General features: G+C 40.3%; 1 protein-coding gene across 1 annotated transcript; it reads left to right on the forward strand.

Annotated features, from left to right (window-relative positions):
• Positions 1-301: 301 nt before the first annotated feature.
• Positions 302-16,308, forward strand: zhx2a (zinc fingers and homeoboxes 2a). Its single transcript, XM_084726177.1, has 12 exons — positions 302-582; positions 2,224-2,919; positions 4,175-4,387; positions 5,082-5,342; positions 5,747-5,962; positions 6,096-6,180; positions 6,404-6,589; positions 8,681-9,087; positions 11,031-11,283; positions 11,379-11,550; positions 11,938-12,057; positions 14,641-16,308. Exons 1-11 carry the CDS (start codon positions 484-486, stop codon positions 12,053-12,055), a joined length of 2,706 nt encoding a protein of 901 aa, XP_084582303.1. The 5' UTR covers positions 302-483; the 3' UTR covers positions 12,056-12,057; positions 14,641-16,308.
• The last annotated feature ends 532 nt before the right edge of the window (positions 16,309-16,840 follow it).

Genomic DNA, 16,840 nt, shown 5'->3' on the forward strand with positions numbered 1-16,840 from the left:
GTGTTGGCTAGAATAAGAATGTAATGTTCAGTGTCTAACATTTATAATAATCAGTTTTCCTCCTCTGGCTCTCGTCGTCTTTTTCCATCCAGGTAGCATCCTGTCATGCAGTTCCAGGAGGTCAGCCAGCAGTGGAGCTGACATTGTCAGCGAGCCCAGCCTTCACTACACTACAGCAGCTCCATCTCTACCAGACCTTCACCTTCCACTGCCCTCTTCTCTCTCCAGCCACTAATCTCACCCCAGGGGAAGACTGCTCTCCAGACCCCTCAGCTGCTCACTTCTGTCCCAGAGACTGTCCTGCCTTTCTGAATATAAGACAGAGCCCCGGACTGCGTCAGGGTCCCAGCACAAGCCAGTCCTCCTGGCTATTAGGACTGTCTATCCAGCCACCAATCTGTGACATTAGTTCACAACTGGCCAACCACAGGCACCACGCGAGGACAGCTGTCCACCCAGAAAGACCCAGGATCTACCATCATCATGTCCAGTCGGCGAAAGGCCTCGACCCCCTGTATGATCCGGCCAGACCAGACCATGGTGGAGCTGGATGATGAGGCAGAGGAATCACATGACATGGAGGTACACTTTCAATACGTCTGGCAGCAGCACCTGGCTCTTCTTTAATAAGCTGAACAAAATAAATCAGGTTTTACAGGGTTCAGCATTAACGTTGAAGGCAGGGTCAGAAGTCTACTTGCCCAAAGTCAATTTTTACTTTGCCCATATGGATTGTTTTTTATTTATTAGTGGTTATCAAGTAACAACAGAGTAACTAGTGGAACTAGTAAGAAGAGCTGTGTACTGGCAACAATCTGGCAATACAATATGTATCACGATACAGGCTAGTGTTGTCACAATTTCAATATTAAATTGCAAATTGGGTGCAGTAAGCTTTTAGTTTCAATAATCAAATTGAAAACGTGAATCACTGATTCTCCCAGTGTTTTTTTTTTTCTAATCGGCCCACTGACTTGAGGAAAAACAACAATTCATAGATGATGTGGCGTAGCTCACCAGCTATTATATCAATCCCATGATTGATATAATGGTCTTTACAAAGACTCAACATGAGTGCAAAAAAATGTTCAAAATCAAATTGTGAACTGTCAAACTGTCATTAGTAAAGACAACAAAACATGACCATATGCCCGTGTGCATAGAATGTGTTAAAAAGTGTTAAAGATTTGTTATGCAGTTAGAAACGTGAAGATAGATAACAACTCTTCTATGTAGTGGTCAGGGCTTAAACACAACACAAACTGAACCACTGCAATCTTTATATGTATCACAATATCACGATAGCTTTTTTGAGAAATCATTCAGTATTACAAAGAAATAATATTGTGATACTCAAGTGCTTCAATATTTTCTTACACTCCACCTGGTAACTAGTGCTTTTTGAAATGTAATGCACTGTGGTGATCAGTTTCGTGACTTGACTCAGTGTTCATGTTTGACACAAGTACCAGCAGGCTCCAGAGGAGGGATTGTCAGCAGATTTCTTAGTTGCCATCCAAGTGAGATTGTGTCGCTCTTGTTATGGTGCACCAGCGTTGTTTTTGGAAACTTGACTTGCCTTTTAAAAACAACACAATTTATTCTGCCTTGTCTTGTTTTGAGGATAATTAAAAGGATCGGCGTGTAGGATGTAGTAGCAGATAAGACACATTGTGACCACAAAACTCCTTCAGTAGATATTAATGTGTAATTTTAATGTAACAAAAACCTGATTCTTATTTAAAGGTGATTATACAGTAATGAAAATATACTTATGAGATTATATTCCATTTCTGCCATCGTCTGCCAATAAACACATTTGAATCTTACACACTTGACCTTTTATTTGTCCCAGTCAGTCATTATTGTTGAACCCTCTTTTATACTTCCTTGTGTGGGAAGTTTTAATATTTGAATTGTTTTACAGCTCATCTTTTTTGTTACAAATGAAGAGCTCCATCTATTGTTAGAGGTTGGATTGATCATAACCATTTTAAAGTCATAAAATAGTTTGTTTTTACTTTCTTTATTTACAGACTTATTTATAATGGATGTGTTTATTATACTGTTATTATACTGTGTATTTCAGTGGATGTGAACTTGACCCAGAAAGATTACATTCCTAAATCTCTGAAATGATTCAAACACAACTAACATACTTATATGTACAGCATTGTGAATGCATTTCCTGCTAATCTGCAAACTTCCTTCCCCCTCTTTCAGACAATAACGGAGAACCACGCTGAGGAGGGATCAATGGAAACAGATCTGTCAGCAGAGGCAGAGCCTTCTGTGGAATTAGACCCTCCCACAGCTCCAGACAAACCAGCTGCCGAGCCTCCGGACCTTTCCAAGCCTCAGCGTAGGCAGCAGGGGGGCTATGAGTGTAAATACTGCCCCTTCTCCACACAGAACCTCAACACTTTCAAAGAGCATGTCGACTCCAACCACCCCAACGTCATCCTCAACCCCCTGTACCTTTGTGCCGTCTGCAACTTCAACACAAAGAAGTTTGACACCCTGACGGAACATAACGAGAGGTGTCACCCAGGGGAGAGCAACTTTAAGTTCAAGCGCATCAAAATGAACAATCAGACAATCTTAGAACAGACGATAGAGGGGTGCAGTAACAGTGCAGTCATCTATAACACCTCCAGTGCCGTTTCTGGCAAAGGGGAAGAAGTCGGCACTCTGCCACTCAGCAAACCCACCACAGTCAAGATTGGTAAACCAAAAATAATGTCATCAGAAAGTAAACGGACAGAGTCTCAGCTGGGTAAACTCATCCCAGATCTGAAGAAACCAATCACAGCGCTCAATGTGAATGGGACGGTCATCATCCCGGAGTCGACGCTACTCAAAGCAGATAGCCTTTCTCACATCATGCCTTCCCTTCAGCGGCCTCTAAACTATACCCAGGTAGGACTCACTGTGGAGGGAGGACACTCGTTTTCCTGCACACTTCATGAAATAGTGTCACATTTTAGAAAATACACTTTTTTGCACAGAGTTAGATGAGAAAATGGATACCACTTTCATGCCTGCACATTAAATATGATGCTACAGCTAGCAGGCAGTTACTTTACACTTAGCTGTAAAAAAGGCCGGAAGCAGGGACAAATACACCACCTGGATTTGTTCAAAGGTAACAAAATTACTCAATAACTCACAAATTAACATTTTATATTGTGTTGTTTAGTTAGCACACATTTCACAAAATGTTTTGACCATTTATGCTAAACTAAAATAACTAATAACTAAACGCAAAGTAAACTAAACTAAACATCAAAGTATTCTTTTTTAAGTCTGGCACAGCATGAAAAGTTTAGCTCTTTTTAAATAGTGCCAAAAGTCGAAAAAAAAAAAAAGTTGGCAATGTGCCAGTTTAACATTTCTAATATCATGCTGGTAATGCTTTATTTTATGGGTCTGTAACTTCCTAATAATTTCTTTGGAAGTTTCCTGAAAAGAACATTGTAATTTAATGGTAATTATAAGGAAGAAAGAGATAGTGTTCACTTTGCACTTTTAAGTTAATTCCAGTTAATTGCTTGTGTTACCTTAAGCAATGGTTCTCAGTGTTTTTAGTGGCAAGGACCCCTAATGGATACCATGGACCTGTATTTGATAAGGTGTAGTCTCAGGGATCCCCGTCTGACAAGTTTCAGTTACTCCATAACTGATCAACAGTGAAACCTGTGAATCCTCATGAGGCTCATTTTCAGTCATTGAAATAATGGTGAAATTCCTGTTTTTTTGATGTTTTGAGAACCACTGAACTGGTTAGTCAGTGCACAGCAACTCAGTGAAACATGCAAAAACATAAAATTTGTCCTCAAGACAAGCATTTCAATTCAACATATAAAGAATGAAGTCACCAGTTATGAATTAAATATGAATTAATATTTACTTGGGTTTAAGTAGAGCTTTTCCCCCCCAAGGATATTCAAATTTTCCCCATAATTTGTACCAAGTTACACATTTCTTTCCAGGAATTTGTGAGGGCATCATTAGGAAATTACAGACCCTTAAAAATAAAGTGCTACCATTTGGTTTTCTGGTGTTTTTAATATCCACAATGCAAAAATCTTCTGTTTTTTTTTTTTGTTTTTTTTTTTGTTTCCACAAGAACTGAAAAGTCATTGATTTGCCATACCTTGCTGCATTATTACAGGTGCCGAAGATCGCAGTGCCCCTCAACACAACCAAATACAACCCCTCGCTGGACGACAACCTGACACTCATTTCCTCTTTCAACAAGTTCCCGTACCCGACACAGGCTGAGCTCTCCTGGCTCACCGCAGCCTCCAAACATCCAGAGGAGCAAATCAAAGTCTGGTTCACCACACAGAGGCTCAAACAGGGCATTAGCTGGTCTCCTGAGGAGGTAGGAATTATAGCAATGAAAACATTTTAAGCACTCTTTCAGTCTCCCCAAGTGTGGTTTACAGATTTTTACCTGTATTTTACCAGGTCATATTTGCCATCAGCTGGTTCCCTGATGACTAAAAGTAATAATGTGATAGAAACTGTATTTCCAGCACCTTTAGTCTGAAATGCTCTTAATTAACTTGCATTCAGATTTCAAATAATGAGAATAATTAGCCTGAGCTCAATATTAAGTATCACTCTGAAGCAAATTATAGCTCAAAGCACAAGTACACTAATTGTCTATTGTTATAACCACTGATCAGATTGTGTGCCTTTGTTTGAATACTGATCCATGTTTTTAAATTACACGTAATTTTCACCTTTTTAACGCTCACTTTACATTAATAAACAACCAACCAGCAGTCTTACAGATTTGTTAGATTACAGTGTAAACTTTTATTTTGTGTGATAAATCAAGTTAATTAAGAAAATTATACCACATTCTACATTTTGAAGCATGCAATTTCAGCCTTTTGATTATCTGGTATAATTGAAAATAGTCAAGATGTTAAGAAGAAGAGGCGTAAGATAATTTTGCTACTCTAATTGCTGCAGATAATAATCATGTAATTTCTTCCCAAACTCTTCAGCTTGGTAGTAATATATACAGAAATGTACAAATATAAAAAAGTTCTTTCCCTCTGTGACAGGTGGAAGAAGCCAGGAAGAAAATGTTCAACGGGACAATCTCCTCGGTGCCTCAGACCTTCGTTGTAGCTCCTCAGCTCAACTCCCAATCATCCAACAACCTGTCTGCCCCCACAGCAGCCTCGAAACCCCTGCAGCCTGGAGCATCTGTCCTGCAGTCCCTCCCCTGTCAGCTCCTGGGACAGACCAGCCTGGTGCTGACTCCCGTAGCTAATGGCTCCACTGTCTCTTGTGCACCGCTGGCACTCACAGTGGCTAACCAGGTATGACACATCTGGGCAGAAATTTTAACTTGTACAGACACAGGGACACAAATATATATGCTGCTGTGGGTCACAGCATTGGAAAGAGCAGAGAGGTGAACATGTGACAACAGTGTTTTTAGCTTGACTCCTGCTACCATCCTAGTATAAACTGATAGAGTCTGAACACGTCTCATATCTCCTCCTGAATGTTGATGTAAAATGTAGAATTTTTTCAGTGAAATATGAACTCACTGAAGTGATAGTTTATGGTAGTTAATTTGAAGTGGGGTAATATGAGGTACTAGAGTTGGGCGATATGTTAAAATTTTCCCAATGATCATCATCATCAATGTACTCTGGCCATTCTTTGTTTAAGCTGAGAGACGTCAGCTTTGACAAATTTTCTGTCATGTTGACCACAGGTGGCACAGTCGCTCAAACGACCCCTGGCCTCCCCCGTAATCGCCACAGAGAGTAAACGACCCTCCATCATTCAGACCATCTCGGCACCCATGGCCACATCCAAGCTGGTGTCGCCCAAGCTGCTGAGTTTCACAGTTGACCCCAATAAAACGGCCGAGCAGTTATCAGTGCTGAGGTCCAGCTACACACAGTGTCCTTTCCCTGAGGAAGATGAGGTAAGAATAAGTGAGTGAAATGACATTTTGAGATTCTTGTAGCTGCTTTTACTTTCTAATTTAGTGCCGCTGCTGTCACTGATAAACAGCCACATTATTGTTTGATTTTATGTTGTGTCTTGTCATGTGATAGATCTACAGGCTGATAGAGACCACCGGACTGTCCAGAGGAGAGATAAAGAAGTGGTTCAGTGAACAGAGGCTCCTTAATCTCAAAGGTATGAGGTGTGATCAGTGCCACACTGATAAAATGATAAAACACCCTGACTATGATCGATCATACATCTTTCTTGTGGGGTTTAAACAAGCTAATTTTTGTTCTCACAGGTGGGTTTTAATTCTTGAAAGAAGGAAAAGCAAATTGTGCTTAATCATAGTCAGTAATCTGTTAATAATGTCCTTTAGAAAAATCAGTTACCTCTCTCTCTGTCTCTGTTGAAGGCGTTCCTCCACCTCCAGTGTTGGTGAAAGCAGAGGTGACACCAGCACCCAAAGACGGTTCTGTAAAGAAGGCGGTGCCCAGCCAGTTCCCCCTGCTGGAGAGGGTGAAGGGGAAAACATCAGAGCAGCTGAAGGCGCTGGAGGAGAGTTTCCAGAGAAGCAGCTCTCCAACAGAGGCAGATCTAGGTAAAGCCTCCTACCAACCCTCTCATGAGAGAGTCAACTTAATCACATCATTTTAGTCACGTCCTTATTTTGGTTCTTAGTGTACAAATAACATAAGAGCTGCAAGAAAGGTGGAAGAGGGGGAAAGTATTGAAGTCCCCCTCTCTTATTCTTACACTGAGCATGAACTTGACACTAAAGAAGAAGGAGACGTCTTGTGTCAATCAGTCAAACTTTTGAAAAGAAAACTTTTTCATACCTGTAGATTCTGGGTTTTCCAATGAGGGACAAGGAAGAGGTGCAATTTTAAGAATTATTAAAAAAAACATGGTAATTAATAAGGTGAACTAATTTTTTTTTTTTTTTTGTAGAATCAAAAACAAGTAATTGTTATTCAAAGCAAAGTATTTATTGCTAAAGAAAATGACACTGGGACATGTTTGATGAATCAGTAAATAAAAGACAACATTAAAAGTGCAATGTGTAATATATGGCCAGAACTTCAATTTAAAAAGTTCAAAAAGTGAACTCACATTATCAACAGATTGTGAAGAAGTCAAGGTTATGACATTATGTTCAAGACATTTAAGTGTTATGGTTTTTATTGAAGTTAGCATGCTAATCAGCTCCCCCTGGCCTGTCTCACTCACAAAATGTCAAGAAAGGAAATATTTTTACTGTCAGTAATAAGCCCAACACAGCCCCCACCAATCTAGACCCCATTGGTGTCAGAGGCTGTGATTGGTCCTGACCTGGTCCTGACAATGGTCTGTTTAAGGTGGATATCACCCACAATGCATTGCTATCATGCATGTAGTGCAGAAAATATATATGTTTTTATTTATTTACCAGGGATGATGCCTATTAATCAACATTTCATGCATGAAAAAAATGCTGTTTTGTAAGATATAAACCTGCAGTATTAATAGTTCTGATAATCATGATACAGATCACAAACTGACATTTCCTAATCAGAAACAGATGCAGCTTATCATCAACTGATACTTTCTATATGCCTCATTGAAATGAGTCTGCATTTCCTGGTGATTTATAAAAAGAAATATAACGGTAAGCGACAACTGATGGTCAATCCGTGATAGAGGGAGTGTGTTTCATTAAAATCCTCTGCTAACCCCCCTCCCTCCCCATGCAAATGAGGGGAAGTGGACCCACTAATGAAACACAGCGATGATAGGGCCTCTAGCTACAGAGCTAGCTGAGCTAATGGCAGCTAGCTGGTTAGCTACAACCAAGGATAGTTACAGCAGAGTATTGTGTGCAGCAGTTGGCAGTTACTGCCCCCTGTGTGTTACCTTAGACAGGTGGCCAAATTTTACATGTTGCTCTATTAAACCATTTGTAATATACATACATATACAGTACATATATACATATATAATTTTTAAAAATGAATGTTATATGAATTAATTTGAACCATCTGAGCAACATCATGGCGCAGTTTTTCTGTTAGTCAGGATCAGTTCAACATTTGAAACTATAGTAGAGGGAAATGCCTTAAAACATTATCCTTTTCAGTAACAGAATTGATAACATTGAAGCAAATTTTATGTCACGGATTTATTTCCTGGTGTCCCAGCTCCAGTCCTGAATTCAGATACTTGATGTGAGCACATTATATTTGCCTACAGAAACACCAGACAGCCCACCTGCAGGTTGGCAGCTAATGAAGCACAAAATCCAACCTTCCAGTCTAATCTATTTTTAGGATCCGTTTATGTTCTGAAGTTCCTGAGAGAAAAAAAATATTAGAACTTTTAAACCACTTATTAAAAACTTTGTCTGAAGTAGGATGCATTTGGTGTGAATTAGCAGGTCAAATTAGCAGTGGATGTTAAAATTACTTAAAGAAAGTCCAGTAGTGTTTTCTTCTATTTATACCAGTTCACAGCATGTGACTTAATTTTCTCTCACCCCAAAGGAGCTGCCGGCCCGTCTCTGGTGGGCGCCTGGCATGACAGGAATAGCAGAAATGTTTTTAATGAGCCCATTTTTAAGTCCCCTGGAGAGAGACTAAATTCCCAGGATTCCAAAAAAAAGTCCACTTCAAGGTAAAATGGCTCATCTGATCCACTGAACTCTGTCCTGCTGCAGACCAGCTGGCCCAGGAGACCAAGCTGTCCAAGACAGAAGTGGACTGCTGGTTCTCAGAGCGCCGGGGGCTGAGGGACAACATGGAGAAGGCTCTACTCACCATGTCTTCAAAGAGCGCCGAGGACAGAGCGGAGCGGCCGGGAGCGCTCCTGAACGGGGCCTCGCACCGGGAGCAGGACACAAAATCTCTCCGCTCCTCCCCTCACCCACCTGTCCTCTCCTCTTCTTCCTCTTCGTCTTCCCCGCCTGTGCTCGCAGCCTCCTCCCCTCATCCGCCGACTCTCTCTTCATCGGCGTCGCCTCCCATCCTCACCTCATCCTCCTCCTCTTCTCCCCACCCTCCCGTCCTGTCAGCCTCCACCAGCCCCGCCCCCATCAGCAGCCGCTCCCTCAGCCTGCTCAGAGAGGTGAGCTATTGAAACCACATCTACACAAACGCTGATTAGACGACAACGTAGTCAAATATGATGCAAGTTAGAACTTAGATGAATACTCTTTTAATTGCGGAAGGTATCGAGATGTTAATGAGTTGTGACTTCAGAGAGATTAGTTGATGAGATTGCACTTTTTGAATACAATCTGAAGTGACAAAGTTGTGTAAATTGATTCATCTTGAGAAAGTACTTGAGGAAAAGCTGTGTGATTGACATAATATGATGAGATTTACTGATACTTTAATATTAGAAGTGAGATGAGACGGCAGGAGATGACAAGGTCAGATCTGACAAACTGAAGGGAAGGAGCTGGAGAACTGTAATGTCTAGAAAACAGCAGCATCCCATAGGATTACAGAGCCTATAAATGGAACATATAGCTGAGACGTCTCTTGTTTCATGCTCTGTGATACTTTGTACAGAAACGGGCTGTCAGTTAATGGTGACCCATATATTTCAGGTACTGATGGCTGATCCTTAAACGTACAATATGTAAGTTCTGCCACTAACGGACTGTCTCACATTACAAACGATAGCAAAACATGTAGTTTGATGACATCATGAAGTAACAACAACCACCATAGCTGGTGAAAATCTATCTGACATGTGACAAGTGGGGACGCATAACTGTGGTAACCCATGCCAAGGGCAAACTAATTAAAAAATATGTTTTGCCAAGCAAAGCGAAACCTTACTTACATTTAAACTGAAGCATTATTGAAGTTAATCCAGAGCTGAATCGGTTGCTGTCCACCCTGTCCGTTATGTTGCTGTTGTTGTTCTTGTTATCATTACTGCATTGCTTTGTGGGATATTTTTTCAGGTGTAGCCTCCAGTGCTTGCATACTGTAATATTTTCCTAGAAACAGTATGCATTTCATGTACTAATTGTTTAATACTTCAGAAGGTCCAGAAGGCAGATTCTTAAGTAAAAGTAACAATACTACAATACTAAAATACTATATTAAGTACTAGTCTTCCATTGAAGTCATTTGAGTGAATGTAAGTATACTAAGCAAAAGGCACTTAAAGTACCAGAAGGAAAAGAAAAATGACCCCTGTGAGCGGCATACTGTTATTTGTTCTATAATTGGATATTATTACTGTATAAGTTGAATTTGGCTGTTGTAATAAGTTGAGAAATAGCTAACTTGAACCACATCACTGCTGGGTAATTTAATCTTCAACAATGCTTCATATTTTGTAAGTTCACTGTATATTTTAAATGAAAAATCTTAATCAATAAAATCACTAGTACCAAAAGCCATCAAATAAACATAGAGAAGTATGCAGTATAATATTTCCCTCTGAACTGTAGCGGAGTACAAGTATAAAGTACAATAAAATATAAATATTTAAGAATTTGTACTTACGCACTGTACACGTCTGAAGAAATGTACTTCGTTACATTCCATCACTTACTGTGTTAGCATGATAATACTTTCTGATTAGTACTAATCATAAAGTACAGCTGAGGCTGATGGGAATGCCATCAGCTCTGCCCATATTTGGTCATAAACCACATTATTGGACAAATGAAAATTCTGACCTTAAGATCAATAAAGTCATTACAATTCACCCACAGGGAAAGATGGATATTTTTAACAGAAGTTATGGCAATCCAACCAATAATTAAGATATTTCAGTCCAGACCAAAATAATGAAGCAACCAAAATTGCTATCCTGAGAGCCATGCTGCTAAAAAAAACAAAAAAAAGACAAGTCCAAGTAATTAAGAAACTATACAAACAAACTATTTTTTACTTTTCCCTTCTGCTGATCTTTGAATTTAGAGCTTTGGGTTTGTTTATACACAGAAACAATGAGTATTTTCTTTTTGCTGTTTAACAGTGAATTAAATATATTTATTATGGTATAAAATGTTCTGTGTTTGATCACATAATCTGTCTTGACAGATGTTCTGCAGGACTCAGTGGCCGTCTCCTGAGGAGTACAGCCAGCTGGAGGTCCAAACAAGCCTGGGACGTACTGACATTGTCCGCTGGTTCAAGGACCACCGCTCTGCACTGAAGAACGGTGAAACTCTGGACTGGATGGAAGGTTTCCAAAACCAAAACACTGTAGAGCAGCAGAAAGCAGGCCAGGAACAGAACGGCCAGAGTTCTGACAAACACCAGAGCGTTTCCTTGGAAGTCAAGCCTGTGAAAGGTGAGTGTTGGAGGAGGCTATTTTGTTTAAAATTGTCTAAAGTATTTTTCTGTCCTCGTTTGACTCCCTTTTGTTGTGCACATTTAATTCGACAGCCGCCGGTGCAGTGGACGAGGCCGGTGAGAGCAAAGCAGCTGCAACAGAACACTCCAAGCTGTCCGACCAAGACAAAGTCCAGTGGTTGACTGACAGATTAGCCCACAGTGTGACGGACCTGAGCCGGACCAGACCGGACCAGACTGCCTCTAACGCTGCTGACAAAGGGAGGTGGGTGCAGAGAGAGGAAACACATCTTTTGTCCTATATTTATTTTCTGGTGTGAGACTCTTGTTATAAAGACAGAAAAAGATCAGCTTGGTGCCAGTATTAGATTTTTTTAAAGGAATATCTGAGGAGTTATTTTAAGTGAAAACAGTCTAAAAATACAGCACCGTATGGGCATTGCAAGTTGTGGATGCTGGATTACTCCATTTCTTACACTTGTTATTTCTTGTATCAACTAGATACTCATATATATATATATATAATTAATGATATTTATCACAGTACCATTAATTGTACAAAGTACAGGTGAAATTCTTCATTTGATTTTTATTTCTGGTTCCTAGAAGAGAGTCAGTATTTAAATGTTGTGTCTGTTTCCTGTTTTGCCAGGTGGGTAAAGGTGACTGTGGCAGTTGGGGAGGAGAGTGAAGAAACAGTGGAAAGACAGAGGCTGGCAACAGACACTGACGTTCTGACCATGGAGCAGCCCGGGAGGGTCACTGGCTGATGGTAGGTTCAACTGCTGGAGTCTCTTCCTAAAGAATAAGTATGGTGAAGTTAAGTATGTGAAGTGCTCAGAAACTTAGAAATAACTTGACACGCCAGATGGTTTGTTACACGGAAACATCTGGGAAGCCGTCCATAGAAACTGTTTGGAAAACGGTGGGTGCCTTTAAGAAAACCCCTTGCAGGAAAACCATGGATGAACCATCTATCATGTCTAACACAAGCTAACTTCAACCAATCACTGGAGTGACGCTGAAGCTGACCATAGGAAGAGCAAAAACATCTCAATAAAAGCCTTCAGCGCCGTTCTTTGCTCCTCTTTCAATGAAGAAATACTCTCCAGTCCTGATATAACTGACACTATCACAGTATGTAAGCTAACCTCTTGAGGAACCGCCGTTGTTTGTTCAAGATAAGTCGTTTCCACTGACACTTCTCGCTGTTGGTGTACCTAAAACCACACTCGAGGATGTGATTGGCTCGCACCATGTGATTGCGGAAACAAATGGATGGCTTGGAGCCTGGCGAGATGGATTTTCGCATGATCTTGTGATCTTGCGAATCCAGCTGCCTCACAAGATAAACTGAGAAAAGCATCAGATATCAGTATCACACTGAAGGTACAAAATATTAGAGACATTTCCTCTTTTTACAGAACACAGAGATGAATCATCATACGAGCTAAAAATCACGTTTGACATGTTATGACCTTTAAAAAGACCAGTGTGTTGGATTTAGTGGCATCTAGCAGTGAACTCGCAGTCTTAAAGCACCTCATGTCATCCTCCCATTCTAAGTGTGTAAGAGAACCTACAGCGACCACAAAACTTGCTAAAAATGTGAAAGGCTGTATCTAAAGTTTGAGCTTGGCTAGTGGGCTGCTGTAGAAACATGGTGGTGTCAGTAGAAAAAGACCTGCACCCTCTGTGCATATAAACACCTCATTCTAAGGTAACGGAGGACACAGTGATGAAAACATACTCATGAATATTAGGGTTGCATCATCATACCAGCTAATACCAGCATTATAACTGATAATAATAATTGTGTATACCATAAACTGTGATATTTTCTGAAATTATCTTAGTGTGAGAATCTCGTACTGTTGCAAGCCTAGTCTGGAGAAACATATCTGGATCTCTAGCTTGCTAGTCGTCTTGTCAGCTGTGTGGTTCTGTTGGTTCAGATCTTTTTGGCTGAATACACCTGCCCTCTGTGGCCGAAAACAGTGTTGATGGAAGTGAATCAAAACAGTTCAGCTGTGGATCATAAAACCAAAATAAAAAAAAAAACAAAGCTGCAAGATGCTAAAATGCCACAAAGTAGAGCGAGAAATCTCTGTGGTTTCATCTCTATGGACAACTTCCACATTCTACACAATCAGTTGACCCATTGTTATCTGAAAATATTTATTTGGCAGGTTTAATGTCTGTAATGTAGATTGTAAAAGGGTTCATCATAGGTGAAGACAAGTAGCTGTGCTGTACAGGCTGTGGTGCCTCCCTGCCTCTCACTCAATGCATGCTGGAATATGCTCCAGCCCTCCACTATCCTGAAAGGGAATAATTTGGCGGTAGAGAATGGATGGATGGAGAGAGCTGGAATTTCAAAGTGTCACTGTGTGACTTGAATAAATAGACAAATAATTGGTGAACTGCTCCTTTAAGATGCCACAGCTGCAGCCTCCAGCTACCCAGGAAGTTATTAGGGTGTAATTACCTCTGATTGGTCCTTCAAAAAGATGGCATACTGGGATGGCAGGATGATATTTGGACCACACCATCATTAGCACAGACGATGTATACACGTACACACACGCACACGTGCACACACATACACACACGCACACACACACACACACGCACACACACACACACACACACACACACGCACGCACCCATTCTGCCTTCCTGTTACAGCAACACTGTGTAAGTGGTGTTAAATTTGTGGTTATTTATATTAATTTGCACTGTAGTAGTAGTTGTTTCCACTTTATGTGCATAAAACCATATGATGTTTTACAAATTTCGGAGTGACCATTACAATCAGACACTTTAAATTGTGACTGGAAACCATGTTCACAACACCTGCAACCAGGTTTTAACGGGTCGAAAGAGATCGCAAAAAAATGTAACATTTAACAGTTTTACAGCAGAGGACCAGACAAAGATGACTTGAGAGATTAAAATAAAGAAAGGATTTTGACAAGATCACTTTAAAAATGCAAACTTTATTATCACAGCAACACTTTTGGCTCAGTGAGTATCACTGCTGGGTGGAATTTGCAATCCACCTGCTAATTTTTGGTGTTCCTATGTTGCTGCACAACTTTTAGCAGAAAAAAATATAAAAAGTATTTTTTTCCAGAGTCATCATACAACCCTTGAACTTAATATGACAGTCTGTGCCAAGCCGTCTTCAAGATAATATTGAAAATATAAACTTGATTGTCAGAGCACCACTTTTAAGTCGGTGATTGTCAAAATACATTTTATTTGAAGTGAGAACTCTGATCTTAACTAAATCTGTAAAGATGAATTGTCCATTGTGTCAATTTCTGTCCGTTTCTGTCTGATTCTGTTCCAGGTCAAGTAAATCATTGACTGCTGAGTCACCGACCATCAGGTGACAACTCAAGACGACCAAACGTGGAACCAGTGATGTAACTGTCTGCCTGTGATGTCATCACAAAGGGCCAGGAGGGGAGTTTGGAGTTCCACAATGAAAGCACTGATGTGTGGTGCAGATACTGACATTAAGAGGAGTGCCAAAGCTGGACTTGATGCATTGTTCTTACTACTACTACACTTCGTTTTTTTAAAGAAGCACCCTTGTAAATATTTCTTCTGTATTACAAAAAAAAGTTTGTACAGTTTTACTGGGAGGGCAAGTTTTGTTACGTTTTTTAAAAAAAAAAGTCTAACTGGTGCCCCAAAACCTGGAATGTTCTTTTTGTTGATGTTGTTGTTTTAAGATCAAAGTGTATAATAGCCTGTTATATGCTGAAAATCAGTCCTATTTTTTTGAAAATCATACCTGCGCACTACTCACTGTGAGTAGTCTCTGATGGCACTTGCATATATCCCCCGTGGTAGTGATAGATAAATACATGCTAGGCCACTTCATCTCAAACTGTTAGGAAACGGTAAATTTTTCCCTTTTTCTCCTGCAGCATCATCTTGACTCGCCCTCATAGAATTACGCTGGTGAAGGTGGAAATCACTAAAAAGTGCTTGCGGGGTCTAGGGAAGAGGAACACAGCTACAGCCTGAGTGCGGAGAGGCCAGAGAACAAATAACCACATGTGCAGACCAAGAAAGACTGAATGCAGTGTACGTCCCAACATCCAGTCTCTTTCTAATCAGCTGGTTCTTGCATCAGTACCCGAGACATGTAAGAGGCTCATACAGCACAGAATGTCCCTTTTTTCCTGCTATAGACATGATTAATCACATAGAGAAGAGAGTGGAGTGTCTGTGTGATCGCACCATGCTGCCTTTTCAGCTCTCTTATCTGACATTTGCGGTCTGCCTCAGAACTGGGTACAGCGCTGACTGCTGATGATGACTTCAGCATTTCACTTCTTCGTTCGAAAAAAAACTTGAAATAGTCTCGACTGAACTTGCCAAGAACGTTCTTTTTTTCTTTTTTTTTGGTGAAAGTGTTTCACGCATGACAAAAAAATAACTGAAGCTCCTTTATTTGAGCCATGTCGGATATCCATTTTGCTCAGCTGTAATCTGTGAACACATCTTTGTCTTCGCACTAGGCTTTCTGGCTTTAAGAAGGTCCTTCTATTCAGCGCCGGATTGGGTTTTTAGTTGACTTCTGTACAGTCGATTCAGAACACCTGCAACGATCAAACCTATGCTGATTTCCTGAAAAAAAAACATTTGGAATATCACAAACAGCCAGTCATGAACTGCTTCTTGCATGTGCTTCAACAAATTTCATTTTGGAACAACTCATTTTCAAAAAATAATTTTAATGGGATGTCTGTGATTTATTGGTCAAATTGTGCTTGCAGTATTTGTGCAAGCAAAAACAGTTGAGTTGAACTGGTTTGAACAGCAGGTGTATGGCTGTTTGCTGGCTGAATGTCTGTTGCTGCTGCTGCTGCTGCTTTAGTTTCATGTTCAGACAAGTATCTGGGATACTGTACACTTGGTTGGCTAGAATGGAAAACCGCTTGCATTTTTCATTTTCTACTTTTAAGTCTGCTGTAACTCAATAAATACACAACCAACTGTTAAACCGTTTCTTTGTGTGCATTCAGAAACCTGACTTTGGACAAGGTACAGGGTACACTGATCAGTTCAACCTCAAGTCCAAGTGGACATTTGAAGAAATTACCTCATTGCATTTTTGAGATATCATGTTCGCAATGCTGAAATGGACTGACAATCAGAAAACACAAGTAGAGGTCTAAGAATCACCTCCTCTACACTGTACCTTGGCTTGTCAGGTCATTTAAACTTGATCGATCTTTATGTCTGACTTTGGTTTGAACTGACAGGGTATTCATTGCATCTCTGAAATAATGCATTTGTTTAAGCAGCTCCAGTTATTCCATCTCATATTTGTTTTAGTCAAGAGTCCCTAATAGAACTTAATTTTGGCCAAATGTACTTGTGCAACATGAAACACTGTTGGGGGTCATTGTACGCCTTTTAGTCTGTGGCTCCTTTTCACATTAAGTGGCAACTCCAGAACTATCAGTGGAACAATTTAACAAAAACCTTCCTGTACTCACTGACTACAAATGATTGTAGGCTGCATACGACAT

Source organism: Lutjanus erythropterus, chromosome 9 (assembly GCF_056507025.1).
Source record: "Lutjanus erythropterus isolate fLutEry1 chromosome 9, fLutEry1.hap2, whole genome shotgun sequence".
Classification (NCBI taxonomy): domain Eukaryota; kingdom Metazoa; phylum Chordata; class Actinopteri; order Lutjaniformes; family Lutjanidae; genus Lutjanus; species Lutjanus erythropterus.